Source organism: Erpetoichthys calabaricus, chromosome 17 (genome assembly GCF_900747795.2).
Source record: "Erpetoichthys calabaricus chromosome 17, fErpCal1.3, whole genome shotgun sequence".
In the NCBI taxonomy this organism is placed as follows: Eukaryota; Metazoa; Chordata; class Cladistia; order Polypteriformes; family Polypteridae; genus Erpetoichthys; species Erpetoichthys calabaricus.
In genome coordinates, this window is record NC_041410.2 from 49,393,946 (window position 1) to 49,412,312 (window position 18,367).

An 18,367-nucleotide genomic window follows, 5' to 3' on the forward strand; every position below is an offset into this window, starting at 1 on the left:
CATTAATTTTTCTTTCTACCCTAATGAGAGACCCAGGCCCTGTGGCAGAGAAACACCCCCACAAAAGGATGCTGTCACCTCCATGCTTTACAGTAGGTATGATGTGTTGTGGATGGTGAGCTGCATTGGATTTCCGCCAGGAGTACCGTTTGGAATTGAGGCCAAATAGTTCAATTTTGGTCTCATCTGACCATAAGACCTTTTTCCACTTGGCATCAGAATCTTCAAGGTGCATTTTGGGCAAAGCTCAAGTGAGCCTTAATGTGGCTTTTCTTGAGAAGTGGCTTTTTCCTTGCGACCCTCCCAAGCAAGCCACAATTGTGGAGCGCTTGTGAAATTGTTGTCACATGCACACTATGACCACTCTTTACCATAAAATCCTGTAACTCCTTCAAAGTGGCCATTGGCCTCTTGGTAGCCTCTCCTACCAGTTTCCTCCTTGCTCTTCCATCCAGTTTGGAGGGACGACCGGATCCAGGGAGGGTCCTAGTAGTACCAAACACTTGCCACTTCTTTATTATGGACTTTACTGTGTTCCTTGGGATTGTTAAAGCCTTTGAGATTTTTTTGTATCCATCTCCTGCCTTATGTCTGTCCACGACTCTATCCCTGAGATCTTTCGAAAGTGACTTGCTACCCATAGTCAGTGGTTTGCTGTCAGTTGCACTACCAAGCAAGGGAATGCTCCAGGAACAACTGTGTTTATGCTTCACTAATCACACGGATTACAATTGATCACAGGTGGAAGGATGCCAGTAACCATGGTCTGCAATGGAAATGGTGCTTACTTACACCTGATTGAGTTTAGGAGGGGGGTGATCCTTTATTAATCTCAGTATTTCTTGTTTTTGATTTTGTTTATAATTTTTCTGAACTGTAGCTGTGATATCTTTCACTTGGATGTTATAGATTGCATTGAGTAAGTAAAGCGAAAAAAATATTGGTTTGTGTGTTTTCATTTAAGGCTGTAAAGCGAAGAAATGGGAATATTTTGAAGGGGAGGATTCTTTTCTGTACCCACTGTATACTCACACATTATGAACATCATATGTCAAAAATGAATCAGGTATAAGGATTGAAGTAGAAAAAAGTCCCACATTTTTTTTGTCAGATCAATTTCATCCTTCTTTCTTTTGTTCATTTTTGCAATACACCAATGGCTTCGCCTCCAGTGACCCAACTGATAAACTGCTGAAGTTTGGCCTGATCACAAACAGGGATGAGGTACCATTTGGGTGGCCAATCGTTTCACCCACAGCAATCTTCACTTGAATTCCCTGGACACAGTGGAAATGATAATGGACTTTAGAGGAATCTCCTCCCCTCCTGCACTCTTAGTTATAAGTGGTGGTGTTAGTGTCACAAGGGTGGAATCATTTCAGTTTGCTGGCACCACTGTCACTCCTGTGATAGAAATCAACATTTTAATTAAAGAAAGAAACTTACCCTCAAACAAGACAAGTCTGATCAAACCTTTTTTGAGTCAGTAAGCAGGCAGGAGAAAAGCTGTTCATTGCATCTTTTATTACTCCTCAGCTAATGCCTCAGAGGGAGCGTCCTTCACAGCAGTCTGTTACAACATGATGAGAATGGTCCAAAAAACAAAGAGAATAGGTCAGGGGTCCCCAACTCCGGTGCTGGAGGGCCACACTGGCTGCAGGTTTTCATTCTCACCCTTTTTTTAATTAGTGACCTGTTTTTACTGCTAATTAACTCCTTTTCCTTTCATTTTAATTGACTTGTTTTTTAAGATTTGTTCCTCTGAATTTCTTCACTGTTCCTTTGAATTGCTTCATTTCTTAACTTAAACGGCACCCAAACAGAAATGAGATGTGAAAAGTGAGGGAGCCAACCGAAGACCAGCTAAGTCAGGGCCTCAAACTCCAACCAATTTTAATTAGATGCCAAGTCTTTTAATTAATTAAACTTGTTCTTTAATTCCATGACTTGTTGCTGCTCTCACTGTGCGATAGCATACATTTCTGAAATTGTTGATTTTCTCCTTTCTAAGAGCTCTGTTCAAATGTTTGGGGGACCTGAGCAGATCAACATTCCTGAGACCTTAATCTTTCTTTCAGAGATTGTATGATGGACACCAGTTGTTTTGGCTCATTCTGTATCTCATTATTGTTTGGCTGCTAATTAAGGAAAAAGAAACAATTAAGAGGTCTGAGTCTTCAAAATCAAGTCAATTAAAATTAGTTCAAAAGGAGTTAATTAGCAGCAAAAACGGGTCACTAATTAAGAAAAGGGTTAGAATGAAAACCTGCAGCCACTGCGACCCTCCGGGACCGGATCTGCGGACCCCTGGTGTAGGTCTATTTTATAAACAACTGAATTCACATAACAGTGTCAATCAACGCATACATTTACTCTGGTTGGTTTACACCCAAATTAACTATATAAAATAAAAGTCCATTTTAACATATTCTTATCATCCTAATACCGTTTGGGTTGAGCCACCACCATTGAAATTTCTATGTATGTGACAAGTGTCCAATCTTGTTGTTTACAGGATATCTGCTGATCTCTTAATCATACATTTGGTGTATTACATCAACCTTCTTCTGGTACATTCTTGTCTTTGTTGTTCACTTGACCTTTGTCGTGTTTCCTGATATGCCTGAACAGGTTTCTGACATTTTTTAACCCTTTAATACTTCTAAGATGGATATTATATTTTAATGTGGAAAGCATATCAAAACATTTTATCCTTAATGACTATGTGACTCCAAAGTCTAATGTTTCTTCCACACTCGCAGTCTGTACTGAGATCAAACAAGCTCAGCTGTCACCTTAGTAAGTTTAGCTTGTCCCAGTCAGAGCCGTCATTGAAAGCATCCTCGCTTTCTCCATAACAGTCCAGTATGGCAATGCAGCTACTCATGCCAAACATACGCTTGAGCGTGTTATTCAGACAGTACAAAAGATTGCAGGTGTGAAACTGGACTCCACTGAGGTCCTGAGTACACCATGGGTCAGGAAACAAGATGGAAGTATAAGCAAAGACTGCACTCACCCAGGCAACCATCTCTTTACTACCATTGAGGAAACATTAGCGGCCACTAAAGGCAAGAACTTCCGGCCACAGTTTCAGTCTTGCTGCAGTCATGCTGGCTCAACACGGACTGATTCATCTCAGTGTTTTCCTGGCTTCTAAACTCCTCCTTCCAATCTAAATTATGTTTATTTACTGTATTTATTATTCTGTTTTCTTATGCTTGTATTATGAGGACTGATTTATTAATGCATATACTGCATATATTACATGCATTTCTACTTTACTGTATTGATTCATATATTTGTGTTTTGTGCAGTATATTTTTCACTACAACTGTATGCAATATTGGGATGGTGTCATGCATTGTATTTTGTGTTGTTTAATTCTATGTAAATGTAAATGATGAGTGCAACCTCACATTAGAACATTAGAAAGATTTAGATGACAACAAACAACAAAGCTCGCCAGTCCTATCCACTTAAATCCTCCAAAATAACATCAAGTCAGGTTTTGAAGGTCCCTAAAGTCCTCCTGGCTACCACACTAATTGGTCACTAAGCCACAAAGTGTCTATGGTTCTCTGTGCGAAGACAACCTTCCTAATGCTTGTGTGAAATTTACCCTTAACAAGTTTCCAATTGTGTCCCCTTGTTCTTGATGAACTCATTTTAAAGTCACAGTCTCCATCCACTGGACTAATTCCTTTCATAAGTTTGAACACTTCAATTATGTCTCCTACTAATCTTTTGCATAATCTGTAAAGCCTCAGATCTTTTAATCGTTCCTTATAACTCATCTCCTGTAGCCCTGGAATCAGCCAAGTTGCTCATCTCTGGACATTTTCTAGTGCTGCTTTGTCCTTTTTGTAGCTTGGAGACTAAAACTGCACACAGTACTCCAGATGAGGCCTCACCAGTGTGTTATAAAGCTTGAGCATAATCTCCTTGGACTTGTACTCTACACATCAGGGCGCTATATAACCTGACATTCTGTTACGTTCCAAGCTTAGTATCACCTGCAGACTTAAACAGCTTGATACTTATATTATTATAAGTATTATTATATATTATTATTACTAGGAGGCTCTGCCCCTACACCCCTGGGTTTGGTTAACTGGATATACAATTTAAAGAGATGTTATTTTCATGGGAATTGTTACATATGCATTATTTTCACTTTTACTTTAAAACAATATTTGGAATTATCTTTTCTTCAAGATCACATTAAATTTTGATTCTGTGTTTGGACTTACATCGGGACAACACAATGTATAACTGCCTGTGAGTGACTATTGTTTCTTTCTCTCTAATAATTAAAACGACTTTTTCGAAAGTTTGTCCCCACTCTTTCTTCTTCGCTTTGTCGTTGACGTGTCATCTAGAACGTATAAGATTATTGTCCTGATAAAATTAATAAGAGCTGAGAGTGCAGGAAGTGTGTCTGACAAAAGCATTCACACGACTGAGGTTAGATGACTGTGGTCTTGTTTGAAAATAGTTGTAAGTAAGACTTGAAAGAATCTCATGTTAAAAGTCTCTTTCTCATATGACTTCATACCGCGCCAGCATTTTTGAAATCTTTTAATTCTCGCTGGCAACACGAATTAGATGATCTACAAGTCTCCGACTTAAAGTTTTATTCCGAACAATATATTCGATCTCTTTTCGCTGTTCCTTTATTTCACCAAGTAATAATTTCTGTTTGTTTGCGCTAATGCGATCTTTCCTATCGTTTTTTTGAGACTTTCGGATTTTCATACTTTCATTATCTCTAACCTGCTCTGCATGTATATCGCGCCAACATTTTTGAATTCTTTACGACGTTCTACTTTGTCATCTACTCTTTGTCTTTTATTTCCGGCCCCAGGCGTGGACTAGTCTCGCAGGACGTATAAGTGTCTCTCCTGAGAAAATCACGTTTCGCCTCCTTCCAAGATTGTTTTTTATAATAGAGAGATATTTATATTTATTAATGTTATTATATTATTATTATCCAAATCATTTATATACATTAAAAATAGTGGCAGCCCTAGCACTGCCCTCTGTGGCCCACCACTCTTAACATCACCCGATTATGATAATGTGCCTCACACCATCACTCTCTGCTTCCTGGATTTTTGCCATTTTTGCACCCATCAACACACCACAGCCTGAACTCCCACTCCTTTTAGTTTGATGCCCAACCACTTAGGTGGCACCTTATCAAATGCCTTCTGAAAGTCAAGACAAATAACTTCATATGCTCAGTTCTGGTTGTATTCTTTTGACGCTTCTTCATACAATTCCAGCATGTTAGCAAAACATGACCTCCCTTGTCTGAACCCATGCTGATAATTCACTGAAACTCCTGTGCTTTCCATGTGTTGCTTAGTCTTATCATTTAATAATTCCTTCCATTAATTTACCTGTGATGCACGTTTAGGCTTACTGGCCTGTAGTTGGTTGGAACTGTCCAATAACCCTTTTTATATAATGAGATATCTTCCATTTTCTAGTCCTCCAGAATTTCCCCAGTACGCAGTGACTTCTTAAAAATATGCGTCAAGTGTTTATATATGTAGTCACTAGCATCCTAAAGAACTAGAGAGTAAATATTATCTGGTCCTGGTGATTTGTTTGATTTCAGCTTGTTTAATCTTAGCAGCACGTCTCTCTCTACAATTTCCAAATCAGTCGGTACCTCCTTAATAGTCCCTGTTACCACTGGGAGGTTATCCACTTCCTCACATGTAAAGACCTCAGAAAAATGTGAGTTTAGAGCATCCGCTATTTTACTGTCTGTTCTTTTACTACTAAAAGAATCTCTTTGGGTCATCTTTGGCGATATTTGCTATATTCCTCTCTGCCTTTCATCTTCTCCAATTTAACTCTTGATTGTTGCCGTTGTGCTCCCATGTGCCTTATGGTTAGCATCAGAGTTATTAGTCTTATACACCACATTCAGCTGTTTTTTTTCCTTTGCAGCTTCTTTTTTACTAGGGGGCTCAGCCCCCTGCTCGCTTCGCTCACCAACCCCTGGCGTTGGGGCATGACAAAGAGTGAGATGTATGAATTAGATATAGAATAGTGTGCAGGTTTGGATGATGCCTATAGAAATAAAAATAGAGTGTTTGGCATAGAGTAATGTTTTATTGGAATATTTCTTTGTATACAACATTAGTAGTAAAGATGGTGTCTTGTCCTTGAATGAGTCTTCCTTGGCATGGATCATTTATAACTTTAACTTTAACGTCAGATGAACGTCGAACACGTGAGAAGGCAACATAAAGTTGTCCATGTCCAAAAACGGGTTCAGAGAGGTAGATGCCAACCTTGTCCATGGTTTGTCCTTGTGATTTGTTGATGGTCATGGCAAATGCAGGTTTAATGGGGAACTGTCGGCGTTTCAATGTAAAAGGTAATTCTAGGTCAGAACTTGTAAGGTCAATTCTAGGAATGAGAACAGTATTGTTAGCATGTGATCCTGTAAGAACTGTTGCTTGAATAACATTGTGTGTCATGGTGTTGACGACTAACCGTGTGCCATTGCATAAACCCTGTTTAGTGTTAAGGTTTCTTAATAGCATGATTATTGTTCCGTTTTTAAGGGTAAGGTTGTGTTGTGGTCATCCGGCCGGGTTAATAGTGTTCAAATATTGTAAGGGGAAATTCAGATGTTCATTGTCGTCATCAGAGTCAACTTTGTCAGAGCTTAGATCACATTAATATTTTTTGGACATAATATAGTGCGTTGTGTTAACCACATATGCAAAAGCAGTATGGGCCATTGCCTTTTGGTGGCCTGATATGTACTCCGGTAGATGCAAAAGCAAATGAACTATTGTAGGATGTAATGCAGTTCATAAAGTTTTTTACTTTCAGGCACATCGTTAGTTAGAAGCTTCTGTAGATATTCAGGATATGAATGTAAAGGAGGCAGTCTAATCTGACCCTTTTGACAACAACGTGTAAATTCATTACTTGTATTGCCAGTTGTTTCTTCTGGGAAGTTAAGTGAATGACAATGATTGCAAATGACATTCATTAATCCCAATGAATTTTCCTCAATAGTGGACTCATTATTGAAGGCGTTGTCAGCCAACTGGCGTAAGCGTTTAGCAGGTGTCTGGCGTTGATGTCCGCGACGGGCATGTTTTGCTTGTGGCATTTGAGTGCCGCGTTGTTGCATGTCCATTATTTGTGACGCGCTATTTTGGAGTTTTAATTGATTCGCCTCCGCTTTGTGAAAAGTCCGTTTCAGTCTACGTCGTGCATTGTTTGTATCGAGCCTTGTCCGTTTTTGTATGTCGGTCAGTTGAGCTTTCTGCTTTTGGAGTCTTGCTTGCTTGTTTTCTGGCAGTTCATATGCGCGTTGTTCACGTCTCCGTTCATTTATTCTGTCTCTTCGCTCCCTTTTTTGTATGTCTGAGACGCGAGCTCTTTCGGTTTGAAATCGTGCTTGTTTCGATGCAGCACTTTGAGACGCGCGCTGTATGCGTCTACGTTCATTGTCTGTCCATTTGGGCACGTCTCTGTAACGGGGTTACTTGAGCTTTGCGTTTTTTGATCCAAGACATTTTTTCTCCCGGAGTTTCCAAAGCGCGTTGTATGCGCCGCCGTGTATTTTGTTGTTTCATTCGTGTTCGTGTGTTTGGTCCCGTTATCCGATCCGAATCGTTTTGTACCCGTGACCGTGTATTCATGACTTGTTTGTTCTTCAGCATGCGAAATATGGATAAGTAATAAGGAGGATCACACTCACTGTTAATATGTAGCCTTTTCTGCAGTTGAACGGTTAATAGTGCTTTATTGTAAGGAGATCCACCTATGCTGACACCTATGCTGCCTAGTGTGAAGGTGTTGAGATGACGTATGTTTAATATGGACGTTTCCTTTAGAAATGTGGCTTTGGGTGTCACTTCTTATTGATGTGTGTGGGGGGGGGTGGGGGTGGGTGAGGATTGTTGTTGCGTTTGCGTCTTCTTTCTTTTTGTGTTCCAGGGGCTTGTTGAATCCCCCTCTTTGTGTGTGTCCCGTCCGTTGCTTGTAGGGTGTGTGGGGTGGTTTTGTGTTCTTTTTTTTTTGTGTTCCAGGGGCTTGTTGAATCCCCCTCTTGGTGTGTGTCCCGTCCGGTGCCTGTAGGGGGGGGGGGGGTGCCTTGCTGTTGTGCGCGAGCGTCTTCTTTTTTTTTTGTGTGCTAGTTTCGTGTGCAATGGGTTTCGTGCGGCGCCTGCGTTTGACTACTTTTTTCTGTGCCTTTTCCTTTTTTCTGTGCTCGCGGCGCCTCATTTCTTTGACTCCTTTTTTCTGTGCTCACTCCTTTTTTCTGTGGTCTTGTCCGCCTCTCGCGGCCCCTCATTTCTTGGGGCGCCTGCGCAGTACGTCTTTTTGCGGCTACGGCTCATGGCCGGATGTCCCTGCGTCCATCCGGTTTAGCATTCTCGGTTAGTAATATGGATCTTCGGAAAATCAAATTTCTTCCATTTTCACAGTTAAGAAACATCCATTAAACATTTTTAAAAGACCTATACCACTTTGTGACAAACAAAGTGATACTTAAATTTATTTGGGACCTAATAAAACAAAACACCAGAATGGAGATCATTTGTTCCGGTTTGCCATTGTTTGCTGTATCATATCGCATGCAGTGGCCATTTTGTCTGCCATCCTGTGACTTACATCTATGTTGGTAACTCCGCAGAATTGGGGTGCATGTTGATGTTAAGGGCAATGTCACATTACATGACTTTTTATCAGATTTGCAGATTGCAGTAGCTGATCTCATCGCTGCACCAATTCAAATTACATGACTGAAAATCGCACCCCTGGTCACAATTATCAACTGAGTACTCCTCTTCCAGCACAATCATGCATGATGCCTGACAGAGCAGTGCTTCACAAAGGGTTAACAGCTTCAGCAAGCTCAGCAGCAACTTTTTCCATTCTGTTATGGCATGTAAAATACAAGGCATCAGACAGACAAGCGTCTCTTTTGTTTATGAGGTTTACAACACAGGTGTTGCTTACGCCTCGTCACTGCATTCTATGCATTGTACTTCCGCATGAGCAGCCATTGGTTCATTTGCACACACAGTCCACCCCTCTGACTAACAAGAAAACTAAACTTGTTTGAGTTTATCTTAGCCACTTGCAGAATAGCAGGTCTCAGTTGTTAGTCATGTCATATTCCATCAGACGATTGACTTCTTGGGAGTGCACTGCCAATTGGCTCCGATGGGAAGATTACATAAATGAAGGCTACAGATGAAAATTGCTGGAAAAGTCGTCTAATGTGACAGGCTTAAAGCTGTATGTGGCTGCTGTCCTCACTATCTGTATGATCCCTCTCTTTAGTCTCACTTGCAATGTTTACGGCTTGTTTATAGTACTTATTCTTTTTTTTTTGAAAATGTCACACATACTGTAGTTTTCAGCAAAACGGCAGCTTTTGACTCTCACTCTTTTAAGGTGCATTCAGATATAATCCAGAAAGCACCTACTACGAGAGCCATGTCTGTCTGTCTGTCCACACGAAACAACTTGAGTCCCATTGGACCGACTTTGTTGAAATTTGCCACAATTATTTCTCAGTTCTTCAGTTTTTTGTTGAGATATCTCAACTAGAGCAAGCTGTACAGATTTTTGAAATTTCAAAATCTCCCTTTGAAGAGCATTTGCAAATTTGCAAAATTATCAATCTTAACACAGAGAAGCATTCTGTGCAACTTTAACTACAAGTTAGTTAACTGCTTCCATTTTACCCTGAGAGCGATTACTTCCAACTTGTGTATTTGTTTTATTATTTTTTCTTTTACTCATTCGACAGCCACTCCCAACAGCAAAGCAGTGACACTCCTACAGTCATGCAGGCTGAAGCAGGGCAGGTGATGGGGCGGGGCCAAATGTAGGCGGAGTTGAATGGCTGAGTGTGATCATAAAAGAAAAGTACAACTTAGATGTGCCTTACTTATTCAGTTAACTAATAATGAATGAGTGATGGTGTTTATTTATGTATCACTATACAAGGTGCGGCCTGTAGGGGGTTCCACTGGGTCCCAAACCCCAGAAATAATTGCACAACACCAAGTCCTGGATGCAAATAATGATTTATTTGTAAGGAAATACTTCTCAACAGGCTTCTTTACAAAAGTCGCACATCACCACAGTCCACTGTTTCTCTTTCCTCTGTTTTTTTTCTCCTCCTTCCACACTACTCAGCAAGCCTTGTCTGTCTCTTCCCTAAATCAACTCCTCAGCAGATATGGAGCAGCTCTTTTTATGTTGATCCCAGGGGTATTTCCAGTGCCCATACATCACACCTGGGAAGCATTTCCGGGTCTAATGTGATGTCCTTGACCTCCCTCTGTAGCTCCGCCTGGTCTTCCCCAAGTACACCAGCAGGGCTGCTTACCAGGACTTCAGCTCCCAAGTGCATCAGGGCAGTTTATCTGACCCACAGAGGACAGCCCTTTTTGTCTTTCCAACCCAGCTAGGCAACCCATTCACCCCTGACCTTCCATTATAAAGACATCTTGGCTGGTTAAGGAGCCACCGATATTTTGTCTTCTGGGACAAAGGCAAGTACTGTCCCTAACTGTACTAATAGAGTAATGGGTCTCATTATAAACGAACAGACCTCTTCTGCCTCTACCCCGTTCTTCACTCGTCTCTGTGGCTGAGCAGCATCTTGTGCAAACCTCAGTCACAGCACCTCACTTCTCCTTCTTCTTGAAATCAAAGCAGGGAGGTGACATGATGTCCATAAAAGTAAAAAATTAAAGCAGCCTAAATTGCGTAGAAATGTTTGAAAGATGGCTCAGTGACAATTTGTTACAGTGACTAAACCTGTACTCAGTATTTCCACTACACTAAAAACAATCTGACGACCGCCTAATCTAAAGATTATAAGGATTCAGTGAGTCTCTGATACTGAAATGCCACAATAATCTGCTCTCTATCATGTTTGGAGGTAGCCAGCAACTTTAATATGGGACTTCAGCAAAAGATTTAAATCTCCATTAGGCATTTCTTCAAAAAATTGTATGTTTAAGAAATTTGAACTACAATTAGCCACAGACTCTCCCCATTCAACAACTAACAAGAGCACAGGAATCTTTACATCACCTGAAGTGGGATATTCTGTCTATAAAAGCGATTTACAACATGTACACTATTAGCGCAGGTAGATGAATCAAAATATCAGGTAAAGTGATTTGCGAGGGTTTGGTCCAATCTTGGATACAAGTGACTGTTTAGGGGGAGTATTTATACTGTTTCACAGATAACATCACAACCGGTGTTTCCCCAAGTGCATCATGGAAGAATCTCAACAGAAATGGACAAAGCTAAAGTCACAAAATGGTGGCACCCATTGTCAAATTAAAATGGTGCCAAAAAAGATGGTAAAAAAAATAATCAAAATGGAGAGTCTGAATAACATTTTGACTGCAGAACGGGATTCACTGGCTATTAAAACCCCCAAAACCAGAATACGGAAAACCTAAGAAAATTTAAAAAGAAACTAAAATCATAACACTTTCAGATCAGTTAACCAAGTCTCCAAACACACCTGAATGTTACACCATGCGGACATATTATTACTTGTTTATTTGCAATGCACCACTGGCCTCTCGTTTTGAATCACCATTGATTTACACTTTTTCTGTTTTCCAACAGGGTAACACAACAAATGTTCAAAGTCATAAAAGTGACCTATTAGACACCTGCTGTGATTGTGTTTCACCCATACCAACCAACCAGGAGTCATATTTTTGTTATTTAAATCCGATTGGATAGCTAATAATTGTGAGGATCGAAGTGGGGTAGTGTGTGTGTGATGAATAGCAGATTACTGTAAGTGCCTGTACTGTCGGCGAAAACTTGGATTGTTCCTGTTATTAAGCATCTTTTCTCTTGCATTTATTGTCTTCTTTTTGTGGGCCGGAGGTTTTTGTAGTTTCCCCTCTCTGTACTTGTGGATATTTTTGACTGTAAAACCTTTGCCCCATTACTGAGGCTTTCCAGGCCACAAGACTGCAACTGGAGTTTGGGGATAGGCTGCTTTGAGGTTGGTGAGGCCTACACTTTCGGATCAGATCCATGTGGCAGTGTAGATCTGACTTTAGTTTTGAGCGCCTTTCACTTTATTTTTTTTATTTATAAGTAGGCAGATTCATAACATCAGGCAATTACTTGTAAACAGGGTGACCACAAAGGGGCACCACTGAGCCTCAAACCCAAGACACAGTAATACAACATACATTTTTAGAAAAAAATAAAAGACCACTGCCACCTGACATATGGGGGAATGGAACAGCTCCTGATTCTCAGCCTTTATCATCTGTCCATTAAACCATACTGCCTGAGCACAGATTTATTTGCCCCAATGACTAATTTGCTTGTGTCATCGGACTGGCCTCCCCGTCCAGGTAATGACTCATCCTTTGTCCTGGCCAGGATGCCCATTCTCCTCCTACAACATTTTTATGCCTAAAAGATCTTTAATGAAAGGAATACACACATCTTTAGGCTTCAGTGTGTTTCACCTTGGTTTTAATGCATGCCTTTTTCATTCTGGAAATGAAAATATACGAGACAATGCATAATGGGAGATGCTCTGTTACATTAACAGAATTCAGACTGCTTCCTACAGCCCATCAGGTGGCATAATGGGTGCCGACGTAAAACGCAGTGTATTGTCAATGGCAGACAGTGTAGGTGGCCCACTGAGTGCCAGCTTCCAGCTCTCTATGAAGGCTTAGCCGTCTGAAAACATGAGGGACTGCACAGGAAGGCTGTGGCCTGACACTACAAGACTTTATGTGGATGCCTTAAACATTGAATGGACATTTTTTGGAAAGTCTAAATGGCATTACTTTAAAAAATAAGCTACCTAGGAGCATCTGTTATTCAATTCCTGCAGTACAGTAAAACTAGACCTTGTCGACACTTCACAACAGGGGCTGGCATGTATTAGTCACATACCAATGTGTAACAAGACCTTAACAAAGGCTTTGTTTGGTCCTAGTAAGACAAAGCACAAATAACAACACTTTAAAACAGGGGCTACAAATAGTCCATCAGTGATGGAAAATTAGGAGGGGGGCTACTTTAAAATGTCATTTACTGCTACATTGTCATGGCTTTGTTTGTGTTTCACAGCAGTAAGTGACCATAGTGAGCCCCCGCTCTATAAATGTGTGCCCCCTGCCACTGAATAAATGGGAAGAGAAGAAAAAGATGAGTGGAGCAAAATTTGGGAGGAAAAGAAACTGGGGAATGTGAGGGTAAGCAGGACATCTGCTCATCTAAAGAAAGGGATCACCCCTTGGGATTAGGAGAGCGTTTGCAAAGTGTTTAACTACTTCTTTGCAGTCACTCCTCCGTTATCTATCTTTATTGTTACAATCATAAATAAAAATTGTACAGGGACTGGCATTCGTCAGGGACCAAACATGGATCCTTACCTGGCCTGAAGGTCATTATAATGGCAGGAGAGGGGAAGACCATTCATTTGGGCTTGTTTCTTCCCCAAAACACTGGCTGGCAGGCTATTCAGTGTAGGATTCCCACAAGGGGAGTGCTGTAGTCTGGTGGGGCAGCCCTGTTGGGTTTCGGGGGATCAGTAATCTCTACTTTGTGGGGCTTCAGTTTGACGACACCAGAAGCACTCCCAGGTATGGTATAAAAGAAGAAGCCCTGCTCCAGTCCAGCGAGCCAGAGTCGGGAGGAAGCAGACAAAGCTTGCCTGGAGGAGTAGAGGAGAGGAGAAAGAGTTTGAAGAAGTGTTTTTTGTGCTTACTTATACCATGTGAAATCGTTTCTGTCTGGAATTTGGGGTGCTGCAACACCCCCTGGTGGTCACAAAGTGTATTCAGTGCTTAGAGAACACTGGTATCTCTGTGCGAGTGTCATCTCAGGGGCAAACCCACAGCAAATTAAAATACTCTAGAAGAATGTGTTAAATTCTATATAACAAAATAATGAATATGAATAGTAGCAAAAACATACTGGAGTTACAGGCCTTTGCTAAAACCAAAATCCTTTTGTAAACTGTGCAAATTGCATTTTATAAAGAGAAATTTGAATGGTATTAAATGTTCATTTTTTAACACCAAGGATGAGAGAGATTTAAGGGTAATGTCCAAAGCCTGTGTCGAGTCCCACTGTGCAACATGACATGTTTGTATTCTTTTCAGCTTACCATGGGGGTGCTTTTCTTGTGGGAAAATCCCATCTCTTAGGTCTCAGGTCAGTTCTAATATGGCATTCCTTCAGTTTGTACTTTGCGTGCCGTTTGTATGTTGTGTGTGCAGTCCTTCCAGATGCTGCAAAACATGCAGTCCATGCAAGTGTCACCTCTTACTTTGCCCGGGTTGTGAGTCTGCACTTGATACTGACCCACAATAAATGGAATAAAACAGGCAATGATGCAGGTTAGGTGCATTGGCGATTCTAAATTGTCCCTAGTGTGTGCTTGGTGTGTGTGTGTGTGTGCCCTGCGGTGGGCTGGCGCCCTGCCTGGGGTTTGTTTCCTGCCTTGCGCCCTGTGTTGCCTGGGATTGGATCCAGCAGACCCCCCATGACCCTGTAGTTAGGATATAGCAGGTTGGATAATGGATGGGTGGATGAAAACAAAACAGATGGATATCTTAGTTTTGACAAATGCCTTTCAGGATGGGACACAATTGGTCAGATTTCCTTTTTTATGTTGTATGTCTAGAACAAATCTGATGCTTTCATTTTATATACTTGTCTTTCTAAGGCTCCATCCACACTACTGTGTTTTCATTTCTGTATAATGTACGCACTCTCCAATGAGCTTCTCTATTTAACATTTACCCTCTTTCTTAAGCTACATCCACACTACTACATTTTCGTTTAAAAACACAGCCAATTAGTTCCCATTTTGCCTTTCATCCACACTGCTTCAGCAATTTTAATCCCCAAAAATGGGAACTTTTGAAAACTCAAAAAAACACCAGCTCAGCATTGCAATGGGTGAAAACAGAGAGCTTTGAAAACATAGAATCTTAACTGCACTCTGATTGATTTGTGTTTATTATGTGGCTCTGCACATTGCATCGTCTCATTCCCTGATTGTGTCTACTCTGTTGGAATACGGTTTTCTTCCATGAAAGGTGACCAGAGGGGTTCCTATATGGATGGATGGGTATTTATTCTGATTCTAATTCAGAACACCTCGAGCATTTACAGAGTTAACTGTAGTGAATGATTTCAAGTTCTAAGGCTTTTGGGAATCACTTTAGAGTTGTGGCTACCTAGGTGTATCTATTAGTCAGTTGCTGCTATGGAGCATGACCTTAACAAACACATTCTTTGACGTTAATAAGATAACAAAGCACCGATGACGTCATGTTAGCATAAGGGTGTCTACGGTGCCTGTGTTAGTCACCTACTGCAATATAAGAAGACTTCAACAAAGGCCGCCTTTGTGTTGCATACTGCAGCACACTAAGTGACTAACAGATGCAGTCCAGTGAGCCTTTAAAGCCATTATTCTGAAGTGTTAGCAGCTTCTGTTTCATGTGCTTTAGTAGCGACACACCTACAAAATCCAGCAGCCACTTACATAAATGCCTGTAGTCGCCACTCCTGTTTCAAAGTAATTACCGATGTGTAATCTGACCTGTGCTGTACACCAGCCTAAAGCTGCCACGTCGAGCCTCTCTCTTACTCTTTCTTCAAGTCCAGTGTAACTTTGTATTCCTATTGATATTTTGTACACATAAGAAATCACACAAAAGTTAAAAAATGGCATGAATGATTGCACACACGTTATATTAAGAAGGGTCTTTGCCTGCCCACCCCAGACTCGGTACTCAGTTGGATGTTCCTTGTTCTTTGTGTATGCCAGCAGCGAGTTAACGTGGTGAGTGTATCTTGCACGATGAAGATTCAGTTTTTGTGTATGGGTTAAAGAGATCATAAAGAGTTGGGGCACCAATTGGCAAATCACATGTAATTATTGACAAAAACAACAAACACAAATTCACAATAATTGTGAGAAAGTCACGATTATGAGCTGGCATTACATCGCCAGTGGCAGGGGCGCCTATAAAAATAGCAAGCATGCAAAGTTGTGTGCTTTTTGAACTACAGCAGCAAAAGGTGAGCAGTCCTGTTAAGGACAGCAAGCCACCTCAAAGAGCCGTATAAAGAGCTGAGAAATCCATCCATTGAGGACGCTACAATACTGTGAAATGAATGTAGTTAGTAGCCAGTAATTTACTGTAAATTGACAGCCTTATTTTTGCAGAGTTTGGCTATTGTGACATCAGTGACATAACTGCATTGTTATATTTGAGTATTATGTGGATATTCGTATTAGCAAACCCCCTAGGTCTTATAGCCATGTTATTTGCTCTTAAATATTCATAACCACCACTAACTCAATAATTTAAGTTACTAAATAATTATTGTTTTTCTGCCCAATCAGGATGGAGTGGTGGCTCTGAGGCTAAGGGATCTGCAGCACCAATCGGAAGGTTGCTGCTTCAGACACCCCTAAATGCCAGAAGTGACTCCACTCCATTGGGCCCTCAGGGCCCTTAGACCGTAATTGGACCATCCTGGGTATGACGTTAACCTGCATCCAGCCCCGCAAGCAGGTCCTCTAACTTACAGGGAAAACTTGGGGGTCGGTGGAAGGATTGGCACTCCAGCTACTGTAAAACAAACTCACTGTTTCAGTCCATTCAACTTAGTGTGGTGCAGAGGTGTCACCCATGGCACGGCTGTGATTGGGTGGTTCTTCGTGTGGTGGGTGCAGCAATGCAGTGTATCAGTCTATGCTCTCAACCTCTGTCCGATCTGATTCTCCACGCAGATTATTAGCAGCTGGCATTATCACTTTATATTTATCACTGGCTCATCACCATCTGTTTATCTGTCACTCATTCTCATAACCACTGAATCCAATTTGAGGCCGCCTGTCCATGGGTACAACAAGCTGTTTTGAAGTGTGTATGCATGATTTTTTGTGATGTACTTCAGTCAGCGGTTATAAGAGGCAGGGTTGTCCCCCTTTAGTAAACAGCTTTGTATTTGAGTCCCCTGTGGACAGAGTGGAGGGTGGGGTATCAGGGGTTTGGGCGTACAGCCCCCCTTCAAGACAATTTAGTCCAGGGATACAGCCGGAGGAGTTTAGATTTCTGGCGGGACAGCTGCGGAGCCCATACGACACAACCCCCCTCAAGGCACCCCCTGATTTGTGCCCCTGTGCCTATCCCCGCAACTTTGCACAGGGCGGCAGGCTGAGCTTGGAGTGGATACAAATTACTGCCAGTGCTCTGTTTATGACGATACAGTGACATTCGATCAAATAGATTCTGGTAGAGGTGACGATACTCAGTGGTACACTAATGATCGTTGCGATACAATGACAGTCGATCAAAATGCGAATGGGGTCCCCCATCAAGATTCCTGAAGGAAAAGGAAAAGGTACTGGGACGGTGAAACTTATCGTTTCATCGTTGCAATACAATGGCACTTGATTGAATTGGGATGTTTGGTTGGGGGCACGGAGGAGGGGGTAGTCTGTGGTCCCTCATGAAAATTAACAATGAGATGGCACTAAAAAAAGATGGCAGTATTCTATGTTATTGCGTGCCCACGTCAAGCACTGGCACCAGGTTATTGCAGAGTCCCACACAACGTAACGGGTCTCCACTGCGCGTGCCATACTGCTGCGCCCAGGCCTTGAAGCTTCTGCGTTGTCATTTGTAACGTGCCATACAAACTGCCACGAAGGACTAATGCAACGCAATGGATTCCTTTAATTTTTATTTATTGACAGGCTTAAGTGAAATGTTAAAACAGAGAAAATAAAAATGACTGTTCAAGCTGTACTGATACAATTCCTCCTCCTCTCACAGTAACACAACGAACACTGGGATGCGATGCTCAATTACAACATGCATATATCCATGCACCACTCAGTATACAAATACAAAGTAATCACCTGAAAGGTTAAAACAGAGAAAATTAAAAATTACTATTCAAGCTATACTGATACAATGCCTTTTATTAACAAAAAAAAAAAATGGAAAGGCCGTTGAACCTCACATTAACACAAGACAAATATTAATAGAAAAGCATTCAAAACAACAAGTTTACACAACGAAGATCGTACTACCATTACTATCAAACACGAAAAATAAACTCAAGCAATTTAAAATAATGTTATTTACACAACGAAGATCATACTACCATTTCTATCACACACAAAAAAATAAACTCAAGCAATTTAAAATAATTAATTGTAGTATACAGAGAATATGAGCGTGCTTACCTCCTCTCGCAGTAACACAACGAACACTGGGAGGGGCTAACGCTGATGACGTAACATGACCACAATAAACGGAGT

General features: G+C 41.2%; 1 protein-coding gene across 2 annotated transcripts in view; it reads left to right on the plus strand.

Moving 5' to 3' along the window:
* The window catches only part of iqch (IQ motif containing H), a 102,108-nt gene that overhangs the window by 3,520 nt on the left and 80,221 nt on the right, over positions 1-18,367 (plus strand). The window contains exon 1 of one of the 2 annotated variants that reach the window (XM_051920314.1): positions 15,777-15,871. The exons of the other annotated variant lie outside the window; for it this stretch is intronic. Coding sequence (XP_051776274.1) covers positions 15,830-15,871 — 42 coding nt within the window. The 5' untranslated portion in view covers positions 15,777-15,829. Of the gene's footprint in view, positions 1-15,776; positions 15,872-18,367 lie in introns of those variants that run through there. 2 annotated transcript variants of the gene reach the window in all.